The sequence below is a fragment of the Mastigoproctus giganteus genome, chromosome 2, assembly GCF_048544385.1.
Source record: "Mastigoproctus giganteus isolate SK-2022 chromosome 2, ASM4854438v1, whole genome shotgun sequence".
Classification (NCBI taxonomy): domain Eukaryota; kingdom Metazoa; phylum Arthropoda; class Arachnida; order Uropygi; family Thelyphonidae; genus Mastigoproctus; species Mastigoproctus giganteus.
Window position 1 is genome coordinate 38,917,551 of NC_143576.1, and position 21,097 is coordinate 38,938,647.

The following is a 21,097-nucleotide window of genomic DNA, read 5'->3' on the forward strand; positions in this document are numbered from 1 at the left end:
CTGAATGAGTATTTTGCATCTACATTCACACATGAGGAGTTATTAAGGTTTGAAAATGGCAGAAGGTTATCAAATTGTAGCAGGGTGCTTAATGATCTTGTAATAACTGAGAGCAAAGTGGAAGAGAAATTGTTGAAGTTAAACGTAAGAAAAGCACCTGGGGTGGATGGAATCTATCCAGTTATATTAAAGGAGGCGGCAAAGCAACTAAGCAAACCCTTAGCCATAATTATGAGAGCATCCTTGGACTCAGGGGAGGTTCCCACGGACTGGAGATGTGCAAATGTATCCCCAATTCACAAAGGGGAAATCGAAGGGTGACACGAGTAATTACAGACCAGTTAGTTTAACTTCTGTTCCGGGTAAAATAATGGAGTCGCTGGTTAAAGATGCATTGGAGAATCATCTCGACAAGACTGCAGCAATAATTCAGACACAGCATGGGTTTGTTAAGGGAAAGTCTTGTCTGACAAATTTGATAGGATATTATGATGTGGTTACAAAGGAACTGGATGCAAAAAATAATTTTGATATCATATATTTGGATTTCAGGAAAGCTTTTGACACTGTTGCGCATGGAAGACTAGTGTACAAATTGGAGCAGAATGGTATTAAGGGTAAGTTGCTACAATGGATAAAAGGATGGTTAAGTGGGAGAAGACAGAGGGTGGTAATCAATGGGTGCTGCTGCTCTTCTTGGACTAATGTTATTAGTGGAGTCCCACAGGGTTCGGTGTTAGGTCCACTGTTGTTTTGTATATTTATCAATGATATTGATGAAGGTATATCAGGCTTAATGTCGAAGTTTGCAGATGATACAAAGGTTGGCAGGGTTGTTAATGACAGTAATGGCAGTGTGCTAAGAAGTGGCAACTGAAGTTTAACCTTGACAAATGCAAAGTAATGCATATGGGTAGAAGTAACCCCAGAGAAACGTACCAACTGTGTGGTAGAAAATGAAAAAGACCTGGGAGTAATTGTGCAGTCAGATATGAAGTTCTCTGAGCAATGTAGACAGGCTGCCAGGGCAGGTCATGGGGTTTTGTCAATGATATATAGGAATTTTGCTAGCAGGGAAAAGGAGGTGATTATCCCTCTGTATAAGGCAATGGTCAGGCCATGCCTTGAGTACTGCGTACAGGTCTGGAGGCCTCATTTTAGGAAGGATGTAGATTTACTTGAGCGTGTACAGAGAAGGGCAACAAGATTGGTGAGGGGAATGAAGGGATCCTCTTACCAAGAGAGGCTTAAGTTCTGCAAATTGCAGTGGCTGGAGACTAGGCACCTGCGCGGTCATCTGATTGAGTTATATAAGGCCTTGAATGGGTTGAGCACGCTGAATTCTGATGGGATCCTTCCACTTGTTCAGATTATGAACCTAAGGGGGCATAAATTTAAATTAAGAAAAGACAGATATAGAATAGATGTGCGGAAATTTGCCTTTAGCCAGCGGGTGGTTAATTGCTGGAACAAACTTCCATCTGTCGTTGTGGAAGTTGATAGGTTGAATAAATTTAAGGAGGAACTGGACAGGCATTTGGAGGGAATGGTGTGATTTTTTTTTTTTTTGGCTGATGCTGCATAAGCTCATACATTTGCTTTCTTGCATCACATGCCACTACTACTACTATTTACCAGCACACATTCCAGGCATTAGTATAGTGATTATATGTTTAGTATTTTTTTTTAAAAATCCATATGTAAGGTCAGATTGTATTTAATGTACTAAATGTGTTTATTTCTTAAATAATTATATACATAATAAAAGAGAAAAATGTGCAGTTTTGACAGTTGCTATGTTTTTATTTTTTAAGCAGATGTGAAAAAAGTTGAACAGCTGTCTTTATAGCATGGTACACTGAATATTTTTTATTACAATTATGGTTAAAATTGCCCGGTTGAACTTAATTTTGCTAACCTGACTCAGATTTAAATACAGCTGAGTATGGTTTGTTGATGTCAGAGAATTCTAACTCGTTTTATTTTTTTTTTCCAGCATCATGAACAAGTGTACAGGTATGTGGATACATTGGAATCGTTACTTTTCACCAGTGATATTGACTCTAACATCTTAGCAGTGTTCCATCAATTTTGTGGACTTAGAACTTAATAATTGTAACATTTGAGTCGTAACAGTTAAATAAAGTTGTTTGAAATCTACAACCAAAAGATATGTAACATAATGAAATCCATATTAATGTCATCAATTCTCTCACCTGTATAAACTTAAAGCATTCCTTTCTTTTTTCATGAAAAATAAACTTACTTCCTAATTTCTTATAGAGTTTATATTATGCTTGTAACATCTGGTCATAAGGAAAATTGGTAGAAAATGGACAGGGATGTTATAAGTCATCCAATCCAGTTCATTAGTCGGGTGACTGTCTTTGTTTCCAGCATCATGTTTGCGTATACATTTGTATCATAATAATTTCAATAAAAGGAAGTCAGTCTCTTGACTTAAAACTTTCATTGAGTTGTGGGAAATAAACAGGATCCCCAAGTTTTTATAGCAAGTGATAAATTGTTGTCAATAAAATTTCAAAGGTATTTCTATGAAAAATGCTAATGGCAATGCACATAATTTGGAATCTACTACTGATCTATTTGAAAAGATTTTTTTTTTTTTACACATACTGTATTTATAGTAAATCTGCTAAAAGTACCAAATACACGCTAAAGTTATATGTGATTCAGGATTCTTTCCAAATCCTCATGAGACCGAAATGGTAGCCATAACTGATTAAGTAAAAAACAGTTTTCATATTCATCATTTTGGTACAGATAAATTTCTAACAGTTATTACATAACATACCTGAGGACAAAGGAGAAAAGGTCCTGAATCTGATCTGCAGCCTAATGGGAGCAGGGCTGAATAGCATCAAACCCAGGTGTTGTGCAAAATTATAATTTACTTTGGAATTATAATAGTGACAGACAAAAAAAAAACAAAAAAAACTGAAAATAATGTTTTGTGCTGCACTAATGTTCGAAGTACATGTTAGATGAGATATATCTCTGTTAATGAAATCCAATAAAAGACCACCTGATATACCTAATTGCCATAAATATCTTCCCAAAGGGTAAAATGCATAATTAATGGAAATATGAGAAATCATGCAAATGGCAGTCGTGACAACCAAGCAGACATTTTATTGAATTTACCCACCCATACAATCTGAAATGACAAGTTAATTACGTACTGTATATCAGCAAGTAGGTCCTCAATATTTTGTTGTATATCAGCTTCTGGATATACGGTTGCCCAATTTCGTGGTACCACACCTTACACTTCTCTCCTGCGGCTGAATCTTACTTGTTGGCTTCTTCTGAGCAATTTTCAATAGGGTTCAAATCTGCACTGTTGCTGGGCCAGTCCAACACTATAATCCCAGAAGATCCTTGTTTTTCTCCCTTAAGGGAGAAAAACGAGGAAAAACATTGGTGTGTTATGTTTTAAGTCTTGTGAGACAAGAAGACAAACTCATCATTAAAACTTACCAATTTTGCTGTGTGGTGATCCCTAATAACGGATTTCAGGCACTCCTCCAAGATAGCAGTGAAGGTTTCTGCATTCACCGCTCTGTTAATAAACTTAAAATATGAAAAATGTGTAAAAATAATAAAAAATTAATTTAATTTTTATACACTGTACATAGAATTTGAAAAGCATAAACAATATTCCCCTCATCCCTGAAAATATAAACAAACTTTCCCTAATAAAAATCAAAAAATCACAATATGGAGGTGGAAGGAGAGAAGTCATCGTTCCTATGCATCTTGGGTAACTGTCCTATGACCATCAGTTGGAGGGTGTTTATCCACCTTTTTGAAGAATGAATCCAGGGTTGACTGCTTTATCCTGGATTTTTGTACCCTCCAAAAGTGGGCTATCGAGGTGTCATTAAAATGATTAAGGCCCATTTCCACAGCAGCAATATCTGGGTGATAATCTTTTATAAGTTTGGATAGTTTATTCCAGAAAGAGCATTCTCTTTAGGTCCTCAGCTGCAATACTGCAACTTTTTTCCTTGTCCTCGTCCCTGAAAGCTTTCCTCTTCATTGTGAAGCTCTGCTAGCTCCTCATTGACCTCCAGGCCCATGGAACTGCCCAAACACACAATTTCCTGCACAACAGGCTCTTCCTCCAACTATTGAAAGCCTTGGAGCCACAGTGTCAAGCCACCATAGCCTCCAAGCCACCACAATTAGGAACACAGCATCCGCTATTTGAAGTGACCCTTCCAAAAGTCCTTCAGAGTCACATCACTGGAAGAAGTGGCCTCAAAACGTTTCCTGAACAGTGCCTTAGTGTAGTTTTTTAAAAATTGCAATCACCTACTGGTCCATAGGCTGGAGGTAAGGCATTGTATTAGGTGGCAAGAAATGAACCTTGATAAAACTGAACTCATCTGGTAATTCTTCCATCAAACTGGAGCATTGTCCATGACAAAAAGAACCTTCAATGGAAGATCCTTCTCCCTAAAGTAGTCACAGACAGTGGGGCCAAACATCTCAGTTACCCAATCGGAGAAAAGACTCCTGGTCACCCAAGTCTTGTGGCTGGAATGCCACAAAACTCCAAGGCGGTTTTTCCTGATGTTTTTAAAAACTCGGGGGTTCTCAGAATGGTACACATGCAGTGGTTTAACCTTGCAATCACCTGAAGCATTGGCACAAAAGAGCAATGTGTAAGCCAGTCTTTCACTGGCTTATGGCCAGGCAAGGTGGTCTCCTCCTTCGTGATATATGTTCTGTGTGGCATTCACTTCCAGAAAATGCCTGTTTCGTCGCAGTTAAACAACTGCTGCGAAAGAAAGCCTTCATCCTTAATTATTTTTCTTAAATTTCTCACACTGTTGCTCAGCAGCGTCCCTATATGCACTGGCAGCCTCACAACAGTGTGTAATCCAGTCCTTTTCCTAAATCTGGTAAACCACCCCTTGGTGCCAAAGAAACTCCTTCATAGAACCAGTACTTGTACTAGGAGCCTTAGCACCAAGTTCCTCAAACAACTGTTTGGTCTTTTCACAAATAATCATCTCACTGACACTATCACCTGCCATTTGTTTGTCATTAATCCACACTAATAGAAGAGTTTCCATCTTTTCCGTGATATTACAACATGAACTGCTTAACCTAGAGATTCCCTTCGCAGCCTGTGCGCTTTTTATTTCTTCCTTGTTTTATACCATATTCAGCACTTAGATCTCCTACACTTTCTCACTTGGAAATTTTCTTTCTTAATCTCTAAGTTAATTAGCTTTCTCACGCTATTTTGCCGGCTAATGGCTAAAATTATATAGCAGAATACAGTAATTAAAAAATATTTTCACTGCTAAAGGGCAGATAACTGAACTTTACAAACGATAACAAAGATGATAACTGACGCTCTAATCAGAGTGGGAAATTAGAGCGGCAAGTGCTCTAATCAACACGTCATGCACACGTGCATGCTACATCAGCTGACAGTATTCCTCTGCATTCGTTGTAGAATCCTGATTTTATTGTTAACATTATGACAAACAAATGGCAGGTGATAGTGTCAGTGAGATGATTATTTGTGAAAAGACCAAACAGTTGTTTGAGGAACTTGGTGCTAAGGCTCCTAGTACAAGTACTGGTTCTATGAAGCGTCATGCACACGCGCATGCTACATCAGTTGACAGTATTCCTCCGCATTCGTTGTAGAATCCTGATTTTATTGTTAACGATTCATTCATTGTAGCATTCTTCGTTATAGCATACCTGACTATTTAGAATAACAATAAAAATATTTCAACCTTTCTAAAATAGTAAATCAAAAGGAATAAATAGAATGTGAACCTTATCTCACATTTCCAAAATGAATTTTATAACTGAGAATGTTACCTATTATAAAACAAAGAGTGATAATAGCCCCCCCCCCCCCTCCGTTTAGGTTACTTTAAGGCAAACTGAATAAATACTTAACTGACTGAAAACAGTAGAAAATAGGGCCCTCGATATATTTGAAATAAATTAAATAAAATATATATTAAATCCAATAAAAGATATTCGGTTCCCAAAATTAGGACGAAATATCATATACAATTAAAACTAAAATGAAATGCCTATAAACTAAAATTAATTACTGCCCTTATATAGGTAGGTACGACTTTTCAAACATAAGTGTCTTGTGACACGAAGCCTCGTAACATGTTTTTAGGGAATTGCCTAGTATTTACATATGTAAAAGTCCACAGAATGACAATAGAGAGAACTAATAGATCTGGCCTGTTTATTTATTTAGTACATACTTCAAGTATGATATAACTTGGATTTATATTATTGTGCCATTTATTAACTGGAGATTAATAATTAGAGATAAACTTGATGTATTTAGTACATACTTCAAGTATGATATAACTTGGATTTATATTATTGTGCCATTTATTAACTGGAGATTAATAATTAGAGATAAACTTGATGGAAAGTCATTCTTAATCAGCTTAGCTTTCAAGTCTAAAAGTGACTCTGTTATTGATGTTATTACATATTTTTAGCAAGCTAAAGCTCTGCAAAATAATGATATGAATTCTTTTTGAAATACTGGTGTGTTAAAAGCTAATGGTTTCAAAATTAAAGCCTTCTATGTTTGTCATATACTTCAGTATATAATTTATTATCTACTTTACAAATAGCTATACACTGATGAGCCAAATATGACCACCTACTTAATATGATGTTGGTCCTCCACGTGCAGCCAAAACAGCTCGTACCCGGCGAGGCATAGATGTCACAAGATTTTTAAATGTCTTGTGGTATCTGGTACCAACACATAACCAGCAGATCCTTTAACTCCTGTAAGATCCATAGATGAGACGCCACAGATTGGAGTTGCTGTTCCAACAAAAAACACAGATGCGATGTCTGTGAATTTGGAGGCCAGGGCAATACCTGGAAGTCTTCCTCATGTTCCACAAACCAGTCTCGAATAATCCAGGCAGTGTGGCATGCCACATTATGCTGCTGAAAAATGGCACCACCAGAGGGAAAGACCGTTCCCATGAAAGGGTGTACCTTGTCAGCAATGATGTTTAGGTAGGCAGTATACGCCAGAGTGCCCGGCACGTGGATGACTGGACCCAAGGTATCCCAGCAGAACATCGCCCAAAGCATGACACCACCACCAGCTTGTTTTCGTCCCACAGTGCATCCAGGTGCCATCACTTCCCCAGGAAAACAACACACGTTACCTGGCCGTCCACATGGTGCAACAGGAAATGCAATTCATCAGACCAGACGACCTTCTTCCAATCACTCAAGGTCCAGTTTTGATGCTCGCGTGCCCATTGTAGGCGCTGTCATCTGTGAACCGTGGTTGGCATAGGCACACTCTGAGCGGCCTGATGCTATGCAGCCCCATTTTCAGCAGGGTTTGATGTACTGTGTTGTGACATATCACTCCCGTCACCAGCATTCTAATTATCGGCTAGTTGTGCCACAGTTGCCACATACCATCCAGAAGAGCCTTCGCTCACCTCGAGCATTGATTGTCCAACACCTCACCAGCGGTTCATGGGTTTCTCCTTCTCCTCGAACCACTTTCGGTAGGCACGAACCACAGCTGACCATGAGCAGCGTTTCGTCTGGCCATTATAATTTGGCCTTTGTCAAATTCGCTTAAGTCTGCTGCCTTTCCCATCTGAAGAACAAGAGTAACACTTATTAAAGGAGCTCAGCATCAGGTGTTTTTTATACAGAGTCATGACCCACGCACGCACATGCCGTAGTTCACCTACTGTTGCTTCAATTTGCATAACGACTCGCTGGTCATAGTGTTTTTGGCTTATTGGTGTATAAGATGCTGCTATAATGCTATATTTATTGGTACATTCTATTTTAATTCTAACTCAAGTGGATAATGTGAAGCTGTCTTTCAGAAAGTTGGGTTCCTTTTAAGACAATAAGATAATGTAATGTAGCCGTAAAGTACTAAGTTCTTATTTAGGTTTCTTTCAAAATAATATTAATATAGGTTTGCAACTATGCGTGCTATTAGGCCCCAGGGTTGAATAATTTTTATTAAATATTCCACTAGTATTTCTTTATTATACTCCAACTTATTTTTATCCCTTATTTTCTTTTAAAAATTGGAAATGTCAGGACTTTTATTCACAATATTAACTACCTACTGAAATACCACGATCCCTACTAAAGGGATGGGTAACGCTCCTGGCATCTGATGTACCTTTATTAGATCTATTTTTATTTGCTTTTTGCTTGCTAATTCTAAATTTTATGCCTTGAGATCTATTAGAGTAATTCAAGAGAAATTTGGGTGCTATTGCTAGTTAGTTAAACATGCCCTTTAATAATCAATCCCTCCCAAAGAAGTAAATGCAAAAATAAATGCGACAATGATATGTTTTATGATAGGACCAATCTTCCTGAGGCCTGCTAATCATGCAGGTTTACTGTTCAGAAATACATGGGTTCTTCAATGAGTTAATCATAAAATATGCTTGATATTTAAAAAAAAAAAAAAAAAAAATTTCAGAAGACATATACACAAGATTTTCCACATGTAAAATCTGGAAAAGTTAACACATTTCTTCATGCAAAGTCCAACTTTAGTGCATATGTGTAGTAGAAGTGATTTTTCAGTCTCCCCTCCCTACAAAGGACAACGTGCACTGGATAAAAAGAAATGCAAAAATAAATGTGACAATGATATGTTTATGATAGGAACAATCATGCAGGTTTACTGTTCAGAAATACAAGGGTTCTTCAATGAGTTAATCATAAAATATGCTTGATATGTTAAAAAAAAAAAAAAAGTCTTACTATACTCCATAACAGAAATTATCACAACTTCAATTAGCTTATATTTTATAATTGCAGAGGTTTTTGCAATTACTAATGAATTTATACAACTTATTCTTTTAATTATTACAATCCTAACCACACCAGTTAATGTCAGTAGTTTTCTACCTATTATAGTCTCTTCTCGGGTAGCCATTCTCAACCATACCTTGTAGGACCTTAAAAGCTTTAAACTTAATGATAGCATATTTTCTCTTTCTAGTAAAACAATAACTGGCATAAAAATTTATCTGTAGTGGTAAGACCTATTGCTATAATTAATGTTTTAAAAAGTGAATGTATAAGTGTTTCTTAATATAGTAGTTCTATATTAATAACAAAGTTTTTTTTTTTTTTTTTTTAACTTTGTGAAACGTGAAGACCTATTGTATTTCTGCAGTTCTGTTTACAGTGTAATCAAAAAGTTTGAGAAAATGAAGCTTACCAGCTATTCCTTTACAGTAGTTACTGCATACATTGATTCAGATTTCCAATAGACTATTAGGCATTGGTAATTGCCTGTATCATAGTTCAAATGGGTTCCTCAATTATTGCAAGTCAATTCCCAATGGAGTTTGAGAAATGGGGGAGGGGAGAGATCACAAGGAGCCAAGGTTGATAAGTGTAGCAGATGGAGAACCACTGAGTGTGCAGTGGTATTGCCTGACAAGTACCAGTTCCTTTTCCAGCTTTTTTTTTTTTTTTTTTTTTTAATAGCATCACAAAACAGCTGCAGTATTGTTCCTGGTTCACTTTTTAACCGTGTGTCTCAGAAAAAAACTATTTGATTGAGATTGCCTTATTTTTTTGGTGTGGCTTGGAGAAGACTGGGCCATACACTCATGATGGAAGAAATACAGTATGGATTAGCAGAAACGGCACTTTAACCAGATTTTTAACCACAAGACTGTATGCAGGAAATGAAATCAGTGTTGGCCATCCACAAATTAATAGGCCTAAATCAAAGAACAGATTGTATTGTATCCACGGAGAGTGACATGGATAGCTTTGCACGATGAATAAATATACTCAAAAAAGTTCATATCTGTTAAACATGGCTTTTATTTACAAGTACACATTGCCTATCTGTTTTAGCACTCCCCAGTAGAACCCAGCAACCATTCTAGGTATACTAAAAGGAAAAAACTTGTACAAAATATTGCTGTACACAGAAACAAGTAATAAAATCTACTAGACTAATAATGAAAAGTTATTAAATTGGCAATTTTATGAACACAGTTTTATGTTCCCATAAGGCAAAGCAAGATGTACATAGAAAGTGATCAGAATGCTTTTCAGTTTAACAAATTTTGAACATGTGCAATGAAAATATTATTACAACTCTAAAATATATAGAAATTACAATTTACATGAAGTACTAAAATTCTTTCAAGTTATAAAATCCTTAAAAAATTTCTACTTAAAGAATTAAAAGTGCACAATAGTGTACCTTAAAAAGTGTAACACATTATACACAATGTCTGAAATTTCTGTAATTAAAATTCAGAACACTAAAATATTCAATACAATTACACTGCAGGAAAAATTATTCAGATTACAATCACTTTTGAAGACTGCATGGGAATACCAGCCTATAGCTCAAGTCTGCAATGGCTGATCAGCAATTTTAATGATGTTGCTGAATTTAGAGAGAGAGCTAGGAATTAAATTTTTAGGACAAACCTGTAGCTAATTTGCTCTGAACAATAGAAGTCTTCCTTGTTGGTAGAGTATCGGGGGTAGGGATGGCATCTCCAGTTGGCTGCTGGGACATTATTGGAAGAGTTGTACGTGGTTTTTGACCTTTGGCTCTTGCCATATTGTAATCACCAGAGTCAAAATACTTTTGCTGAAAATTGAAATGGATTTGATAACTATTATTATATTTATTTTATTTTTATATATATATTTTTTTTTTGCTAAAGGAGTGCAGAAATTACTGTCTATCAGTACCTCATGTCTGCTTTGACAAAATTCAATCAGTTAAATCAAAAAGTCAGTGGACTATTTCAACAGGCAATCAGCAAATTTATTTTACATGTGCGTTTCTCTCACTGTGAAGTTTCTTTTCCAAATTTTGACTATTAACATAAATGAGTGTGGAACTCCATATTCAGCCAGGGAGATAACTGATTTTCATAAAACCTCCCTAGTTTTGTGGAAGGGATTTGAATAAAATTAAGGAAGGAAGTGGATACTGTGTTGCTGTAGTCAGGTTAGGAAAATTGACTATAGAATTTGCACATAAAAGACTTAATCACTGATTCCCCACATACAGCACTTACAATTAAAAAAATTGATGCTAAATCAAGTGGCAGAATGTGCCAATCCAATTCAACAATGTATGTATTACTGGTAAGTTTTAAAAATTACTGTTGGCCAAACTGTCATAAGTTTAAAATTTATCCCCCCCCCCACACTTTAAACTTGTGAAAATTCACTTAATGTGAATTTTCCTAAAGTGAATTTCCCTAAGTATCAATGTGGATGGAATAAAGTTTTAGTTTCTAGAAAAAGTTGAAAGAAAACACCATATAAGTCCTAAAGTGAGCTGAACCCACTTTGTAATACTAGCAATGTGAAAAATGCCCAAGTGAGCAAATTACATATACAGGGTAAAGTTTTTAAAATTGCAATTTAAAAACTTTTCCTTTTTCATGAACGATAATCAATGAAATTCATTGTCTATAACTTTAACAATTGAAACCAACTCTCCCTGGACTGCATAACATGAGTTCTTCAATGTACACTCTTACAGAAGTAGGCATTGAAGTGAAAAAACAGCACTAATTTTAATGTTATGCAGAGAAACAAATTTAATACCTACCGTGTCTACAGATTCAAAAATAAATCGATGGATATGTAATATAAAATATACCAGTTTGTTTATATCAAATTTTAATTATTACTTATTTATTGTACTAATCACAAAAATACAGTTAGTAATACAACTGAATTATAATTAATGCGAACAGTACCACTGTAGAAGGGCCAGATGAATGTGGTTGTACAGTGCAACTAAGTTTCATAATATCAGGTTTTCAAGTACTAGTTCCAATTCTTAAAATGTCATGTAAATTCAGGTCAGTTAGATGTGTGATCGTATTTTTGATTTTACATATTTCATTTTTGAAAAGGTCTACTCACGTAACAGTGGCATGTGATGCAAGAAAGCAAGCGTATGAGCTTATGTAGCATCAGCCAAAAAAAAAAAAAAAAAAAAATTCACACAACCATTCCCTCTACATGTTTGTCCAATTCCTCCTTAAATTTCTTTAACTTATCAACTTCCACAGTGACAGATGGAAGTTTGTTCCAGCAGATAACCACCCACTCGTTAAAGGCAAATTTCTGCACATCTATTCTACAGCTGTCTTTCCTCAATTTGAATTTATGACCCCTTAGGTTCATAAACTGAACAAGGGGAAGAATTCAGCATGCTCAACCCATTCAAAGCCTTGTACACCTCAATCATGTGGACATGTGTTTTTGTAATGGGCAGCACCTAGAACGTCAGTTCATCTCAGCCTCGTATCTCTGTGAAGAACAGTACCACTGTAGAAGGGCCAGAAATAAGTAGCGTATGTTTGTGTGTGTTCTGTTGTGTCTGACCGCTTGGCTACCCAGAATCATCAGTCACCTGGACAGATGATTCTGGGTACTCGTCCACACCACGGGAAGGTGGGCCAGTCTCAATGGAGCTCGCATTGTCTCAATTCGAGACTCTGACCCACCTGACGTTGGCAAAAGATGGGCCAGATTCCTCTGGGGGCCCACTCCAGAGGAGAGGGAAAAAAAAAAAAAAAAAAAAAATTTCCCCAGTGGTGTTAAAAAAAAAAATATATATATATATATAAAAAAAAATTTAGGCAATGTTGCTCCCTATTGAGCAACTCCACCAGACAAAGGAGTAGAATTATTCGTAGCCGTATAACTAATTCTTCTTCTTGTGAAAACATCAGATGCAAACTGCTGAAGAGCAACATAAGAATTCTTGTCTCCCACCAGCAAAGTTTCATGCCCATGAGAGAGTGTAGAAACTGATGAACGAAGAACATCTCTAAAGTCATTATACAGCGGACATTCAAATAAAATGTGGCTCCAATTTTCATTTTCCCCACATTGACAAGCTTCCGTTCTAGAAAGACCAAAACGACATAGTTTTTCGTTAAGAGATCCATGTCCCGTTAAGAGGAAGGATGTATATAAGTCTAAAGAGAACCAAGCAGGTTTCTGCTTTACACAAAAGGTCACCTCAGGGAAAAAAGTCCTAGTAACAGATCCGACAGATGACGTATCCCAGCGGGTCTGCCACAGATTTATCATTTCATTCCACAAACGATTACGTTCTTGCTTAATATCTGAATTAATTAATATTCAGAACCAAACCCATAAATTCAGTTGATAGTTGGTTTTTTAACCTATAACAAAGACCTCTGTAAGCTATGTGAAGGTCCAATGGCAATACACCTGCAGTGCAGAAGTTGAAACAGTTCAACAAGCTCTTAACATACATAATAATATTGTGCGTTGCATAGTAGCCAACTTCAATCGAAATTTAACAGTTCTAAGCCTGTGAAACCATACACCTGCAGCATAAGTAGCCATAGGAAGGAATACGGCGTTATAAGAGATTCTCATGGTACGTCTAGAAAGTCCCCAGTCTGAACGAGAAATTTTTACAATAGCACCAATGAATCTTCTGATCTTTGTGGTTACATTATTTAAATGAGAGACAAAATTAAGCTTTGAGTCGATTGTAATCCCAAGTAATTTAGTTTCAGAGACAAGTGGAATCCTGTTATTATTAATCTTCACTAAAGGGGGTCATTGAGGGTTTAAATGTGATCCAAAGATCATCATTTTAGTCTTGGACGAACTTATTGTCAATTTATTATCCACTGTCCATTGGAATAAATTTTGTAAGACATCATTGGCATTACTTTCGATAGCAGATCTAGATGAACCATGAATTAAGATAGTAAGATCGTTGGCATAAGCGATGATTTTGGTACCACTGAAACTACGGGAAATCCAATCCTGCAATACCATATTCCATATAAGAGGCCCTAGGATAGACCCCTGGGGACACCCTTGTGAAACTTCTCTAGACACCTGAAATTTAGATTTCACTAAAATGTGACGATTACTGAAATAGCTTGTAAATAGGTGGTATAGTTGCTGAGAGCATCCAGCTGATCGTAACCGTTCGAGAGCACTCTGCCACCAAAGAGAGTCAAAAGTGCCCTCGAAATCAACAAAGGTAGCTAACGTGTACTTTGATGTTGAACTCTCAATGCTGCCAGCAAATTCAACAAGTGCATCTTCACAGGACTTTCCTACACAGAACCCGTATTGATTAGAGGACACCATATTTTTTGCCTGAAGAAGATCAGTAACACGCAGAGTCATTAGACGTTCTAGAAACTTCCCAAGATTTGGCAAAAGTGCAATAGGCCTATAAGATCTGGGATTTAATGCTGGTTTATCTGGTTTTTTAATCAGTTTTAAAAGCGCAATTTTCCACATATCAGGAAAGAGACCTTCTTGGAGACATTTGTTAAAAAGTAAAAGCAGTACTTGTGGACGCAATTTGAAAAATCGCAAAATAAATGTATTTTCAACCAGGTCTATCCCTGGACATTTCTTAATATTAATCTTTTTAGCAACAGAGGTTAACTCATCAATGGTAAATTCTTCTGTCTGAATATTGGTGGTATAAAGCGAATTTGCAACTCGAATATTTGAATGTACAACAGAATCAGTAGTTAGATCATCCACCGGGAATAGTCTGTCAAGAATAACATTAACTGTATTCATCCAATCAGTGGTCTCCAGAAAATCTTTCACAGTGCCGTATACATCTAAAGAGTGAATCTTATTACGAGCTATCTTATAAATAAGACCCCAAGGATTATCATTACCAGCAGTGTGAACAAACTCCTTCCATGTTTCCCACTTACGTGTGGCAATAGCCTTTACATAACGTTGTTTGAGTGAAATATATTGAGAGTAAAAATAAGCTACTTCATCAGAGTGCCAATCCCTACGTCGACGCTGATATTTTCGACGGGCTTGATGTACCTTTTTCCTTAAAGAAGACAATTCTGAGGTCCACCAGGAACAGATCTTTAATCTAATCTTTTTCTTGCTGGCCGATTTGTATGAGGCCTTAAGTAATGACTGGGGTAATAAGGAAGCAATTCCAGCCGTAAAAGAGTGAAGAGACGAAAAGTCTTGTTCAGGGAAATCTACAGAAATGGAGGAGTCAAATAATTCCCAGTTTATATGATTTATGGAAAATCTAACTAAAGCTGGCTGTAGTAGAAATTGATCTCCAGGTTTAGAAAAATCAGTAACAACAAAAAATAGAACCCGATGATCACTTGTTGTCCAATCAGTAATCACCACCCAATCACGAACAACTGCTTTAAAATGAAAATTAGTTAATGTCACATCAATATTTGATTCTCCAACAGAGCTGGAAAAAGTTGTTACTACTTGAAGTAGGTTTATTACATTTAAGCTGTTATTAATAATAAATTCCTCCAACATATGACCACGACGATCGCTTCCATTACTGAACCAGAGTGGAGATTTAGCATTTACGTCAGAAGTTATTATGACATTCTGTGGACCCAAGAAATTTAAAGTTGTTTCTAGATAATTCAAGGATAAATTAAAATCTTCTGAGGGAGGTCAATATAAAGAAATTAAATAAAAATTCAAATTCAAATTATGTAACCAAAATAAAAGTAGCTGTTCTATTGCATAAACCATTGATTATAGTGATATCGAGCTGATTATTTAACACCACAATACTTGTTTTAAGTTCCTCAGAGACCAATTGAATTATACGGGCAGTGAGTGGAAATCCCGTTACCTTTGGAGTATATCCAGGTTGCACTTTAACAGTATAAGGCTCTTGAATTGCAATAATATCAATAGCATTTTGCTCAGCAGACACTCGAATTTCGTCCGATACTGCTCTAGAACGCTGACTGTTAATCTGCATAATCCTAATACCAGCAAGCAAAGACGCATGAGAATCAGCAAGAACATCATTATCTCCAATAACAGATCCACCTGCGGGAATAAAACTTTTATTATAACTATTATTCATTGGCGGTCCTTAATCATGCCGTCTGTAATGCCCGTAAGTACTCGGGACATGTGCCGTCCCTAACCGAGTGCTGATATTCCTTCCTACGTCTCTCTTACAGTTGATACAACTAGGTGGCTCTTCCTTAAATGGACACTCATTAAATACGTGCCCACTTCGAGCACAATGTCCACAAGACAGGGACTCATGCGAACAATATTGGGTAGTATGTCCATACCCAAGACACAGAAAACATTTAGTGACTATCGTATAAGGACGGTGCTTATGAGAACTCCAAGTCAAAAACAACCTGTCCAGGGAGGACACATATTTATAAATTTTAGGTGAGAAGCTAACGACCCAATGAACTAGCGATGACGACCTGGCCTGAGTAGTAAATCAAAAAACTTCTTCCAATGTGAAACCGTAATCTATCAAGTTCTTGTTATAGAGATTATCCACAATATCGTCCTTTGAAAGATCCCGTGGGACATCATAAATTATGACTGATGGGTTACCTTTACGAGGAACGCCAGTGATCACTCCAGCTTCGGAAAACACTGCCGTAGAAGTTAAGCAGTCCAAATCTGATTTCGTAGCTGTTTCCACAACCACTCCTCGATTGCGAACAAGTCGCAAAGATTTCACTTTTACATTCTTCAAATCATTTTTAAGAGTTGTAGTAACTACATTTTTCACATCAGAACTTGTTTTCAAGTCACTAGTATCTGAAGCTCTAATTATTAGAACATTATTAGATGATTTAATAATATCACTAGAAGAAACACCCTTCTCAATAGTACCCCTCACAGTATCAGCATAGGTACGCACAGGCTCTTGTGTATGTAACCTATCCGTCAGAAACTCATCTGTATCTACAGCTGACTTTTGTATGTTCTTCCCTTCATCCTGTTCAATGTGTTTACCAGAGACCACAGAAAACGTTTTTAACACTGTTTGTAGCAATTGGGCTCTTTTATCAATTTCCTCATTAATGGCTTTTAATCTCTCATTTTCTATCAATAATGCAGTTGTTACAATCTCCAAATTACACCATTTGTCCATAATGATATCCCCATTTTTTTTAGTCACCTTATTAGCCTCTCCGAAAAGAAAACTTCTGATATCTTTTCGCATTTTAGAAATGACCGCGTATACAGAGGACGCATCTTGAATATTATCGCACTCATCAGTTATTATACTCGCATAATTTTCACATTCGCCAGTCATTGTACTTGAATCAGTATTCAAAATAGGGGTGGGAATAGACCCAATCCCCTCCACTTCAATTAACTCACCACCTGTGCTCTGCTCTCGTACCAACTGAGCCGCGGGTCTTAACTGCTCGTGACCAATACTTTTAGAATATACGAACTCACCTAACCTTCGTATATCACCATGAGATTGAGGAATTTTAGGTGGGAGTAGGGGTGAAGTATCCTCTCCCTCCCCGCTGGATCTGTCTAAAGATTGTTTACCATTAGGATTTCTAACTTCCATAATTCTTTAACATCTAAAACTCACAAATAGATTAATATTAGTAGTATTAAATAAGCAACTTCCAAATGTATTAGTAATAACAACTACAGTATTTCAATAATTCCAACTTCTAAATCCTGTGTTCTTGAACTGTTCCTTTTAGGTTCAAAGCAACAATATTATTTGTACTTACAGTAACCTTCTTGATCTATCAGCAAAAAAAAAATAAATAAATAATAATAAGAAGAAGAAACGTGATTTACGTTTTCCGCCAAAACTACGGATCCGCCGCCCGCCGCCGATCGTTACCACATGGCAGCCATATTGGCTCTGCCAATGTGGTAAACCACACTCACTTAACCAGATAGCTGTATTTGTATCACAAAAGCTTAATATTAATAGTTTCACCTCGAAACTATTAATCACACCTAAGGAAATTCTTCCACAGTCAAATCACTCAAAATTAGAACCCGTTTGATCACAATAAACTGAAAATACGATCGACAATCCGTATGTCACAGTACTTCTACAACCATGCACTATACATGCACTTGTTCATGCAAGTATACATGCACTTGTTCGTACTCTTAGTTCGTCTGTACACCTCAATCAGATCACCTTGCAGGTGCCTAGTCTCCAGCCACTGCAATTTGCAGAAGTTAAGCCTCTCTTGGCAAGGGATTCCTTCATTCCCCTCACCAATCTTGTTGCTCTTCTCTGTACATGCTCAAGGAAATTTACATCCTTCCTAAAATGAGGCCTCCCAACCTGTATGCAGTACTCAAGGCATGGCCCGACCATTGCCTTATACAGAGGGACAATCACCTCCTTTTCCCTGCTAACAAAATTCCTGTATATCATTGACAAAACCCCATGACCTGCTCTTGCAGCCTGTCTGCATTGCTCAGAAAACTTTATATTTGACTGCACAATTACTCCCAGGACTTTTTCATTTTCTAACCCCCCTAAGTGTAGTACTACACAATTGGTACGTTCCTCTGGGGTTACTTCTACCCATATGCAGTACTTTGCAATCATCAATGTTAAACTTCAGTTGCCACTTCTCAGCCCATCTTCCCAAATTTTCTAGATCCTGTTGCAGTAGTACACTGCCATTATTGTCATTAACAACCCTGCCAACCTTTGTATCATCTGCAAACTTCAACACTAACACTGATATACCTTCAATATCATGATAAATATACAAAACAACAGTGGACCCAACACCGAACCCTGTGGGGCTCCACTAATAACTTTAGTCCACAAAGAGCAGTGCCCGTTGATTACCACACTGTCTTCTCCCACTCAATCATACTTTTATCCATTGTAGCAACATATCCTTAATACCATTGTGCTCCAATTTGTACAGTAGTCTTCCATATGCAACAGTGGCAAAAGCTTTCCTGAAATCCAAGTACAGGTCGGCCATCAGTAATCCAGTTCCACCACTAATTCTGACATAATTTCCGCGAACGTAATTTCAAATTTCCCTGGGTTGGCGCACCAACCTGCTGCTACTGTTCTGATGGCGTTGGTTGCAGCATCAGCTGTTGGCACGAACTCGTAAACAGTGGCAAGCCATTCCCACTTGTTTTTCTGCATTTATTATTATAACCTGCTCGCATTTAGCCCCAGCCATGGTTCCAATGCATAAAGAAAGTGCCTCTTGGGGGGGGAGGGTTAAAGCACAAACACCGTACATTGTTCATAACAGATAAAGTTGAACTTCTGTGAAAACTATACAGCGGTGTGTCTGTGAGAAGTTTAACTGTGCTTAATTGTAAAATTTCAAGGTGGTAGATGACTCTCATCAACCGGTGCAATACCACCACTTTGCTTATTGGAGGCTTGAAGTGGTGAAACCCATGTTTAGTCTCTAGAGCAAAGTTTCCAGCATCCCCCCCCCCATACTTCTCTTTCAACCCATGCATGGTACTAAGTACTAAAGGTTTTGATACCTTTCGTGTTTGGGGTTTTAAAAAAAAAAAAAATTCCAGCAATTTCTCTCAGTTCCTCTTCTTATCTTAGTAATTTTATTTCATCATCATCAGCCATTTTCAGTCCACTGCAGGATGAAGGCCTCTCCAACAACTTTCCAGTTCCTTCTGTTTTGAGCACTGGCCATCCATTTACTACCCACAAACTCATGAATTTAATCTATCCATCTCCGCCTTTGTCTTCCAGGTTTTCTTCTAGCTCCTCTTGGATACCATTCTGTTATTTTCTTAGTCATCTGTCATCATGTCTTCAAGCTATGGGTCCTGCCCAAGACCATTTTAGTTCTTTAGTTTTGATAAGAATGTCCTTTACTTGAGTTTGCTGCCTAATCCATGTGTTTCTCTTCTTATCTAACAGTATTTTCCCAATATAATTCTTCCATTCTTTTGGTAAGTGCCCAAGTTTCACTTCCGTAAGTCATGGTGGGGAGTATACATTGGTTCATTATTTTAAGTTTCAGACAAACTGGGATATTGTTCTTCAGTATGTGACTATATTTCCTGAATGCTATTCATCCAAAATTTATTCTTCTCTTGACTTCCAGCCATTTATCATTATTACAGCTAATAACTTGTCCCAGATAAGAATATGACTCCACCTTTTCAATTACTGCTCCTTCAATCATTATTTCCCTTTCTGTGGCTTACTCGTTCATCATTACTTTTGTTTTAGCCATATTCATCTTTAATCCAAAATCCTTACTAACTGTGCATAACTGATTAAGATTTTCCTCTAATTCTTTGAGATCGTGGCTTATGACAACAATGTCATCTGCAAATCGTAAATGGTTTAGGTACTCTCCGTTCACACTGACTCCTTTCTGCGACCAGTCTAATCTTGTAGATTGTGTCTCCTTGTCGAACTCCTTTCTCGATTTTAAATTTCCTACTGTCTTTGTCTAGTCTAATAAAAGAGGTAGCACTCTCATATATTTTCTTCAAAATCATAATATGTGGGGTGCCAGGATCCGGAAAATTTACTGCCGTGTCAGTTTATCGCATTTTACCGTCTAGAAGCAATGAGATGTGTTTGGTCAAATCATAAAAAGTTATTTTTTATTTAAGTTTCTGCCTTAATCTATGATTAGCATATTTTTGGAATTCTATGAACTATGAGGGAATAGTACGGAAATTAAAAAAAAAAAAAAAACACATGTATGAAAATATGTAATTTAATAGGTAGATTATGTATTTAAATAGTTACATGTATCACAAACATAGTAAAAAATCCATTATTTGAACAATATAACAATTGGTTAATTTTAAAATAAACTAATCATAACATTAGGTATGTCATAGTACGCTGCAAAAGTTCAAAATGAATGTTTATGCAATCTTCAGAATCAGTCACGTTGGGATGATTAATTACTAAGAAACTGTAATATTTACAACACAGTATGTAAATTATTAATAAGAAATATGCGCTATAGCTCTTAGATAATCAACAATATCACCCCGTTCTTCATATGCACTAACAAGCCTTTTAATTCGTTCATCACAATTGCGATACTTCTTTTTTTCGTTGCCCGGATCATTTCCACTTAAATATTGTTCAATGCGCATTTCGTTAATACTTTGTTCTTTTTTAATGCAATCGATAAATTTCCAAACGTTGGGATGATAAGCAGCGACTTGTTCCTCAAATCTTCTATGCCACCCTTCAACAGAATTATTCGTTCTTGGTAATCCTTCA

At 36.8% G+C, this 21,097-nt stretch overlaps 2 protein-coding genes across 2 annotated transcripts in view; one reads left to right on the top strand and one right to left on the bottom strand.

Moving 5' to 3' along the window:
• Positions 1–2,135, top strand: part of Cbp80 (Nuclear cap-binding protein subunit 1) — a 393,330-nt gene extending 391,195 nt beyond the window's left edge. Inside the window, exon 24 of the mRNA XM_090368459.1 lies at positions 1,997–2,135. Within this exon, the coding sequence (XP_090224585.1) occupies positions 1,997–2,110 (114 nt within the window). The 3' untranslated portion in view covers positions 2,111–2,135. The remainder of the gene's footprint in view (positions 1–1,996) is intronic.
• Positions 2,136–10,358: 8,223 nt separating this feature from the next.
• The window catches only part of endos (endosulfine alpha), an 87,526-nt gene continuing 76,787 nt past the window's right edge, over positions 10,359–21,097 (bottom strand). Inside the window, exon 3 of the mRNA XM_090368460.1 lies at positions 10,359–10,675. Within this exon, the coding sequence (XP_090224586.1) occupies positions 10,499–10,675 (177 nt within the window). The 3' untranslated portion in view covers positions 10,359–10,498. The remainder of the gene's footprint in view (positions 10,676–21,097) is intronic.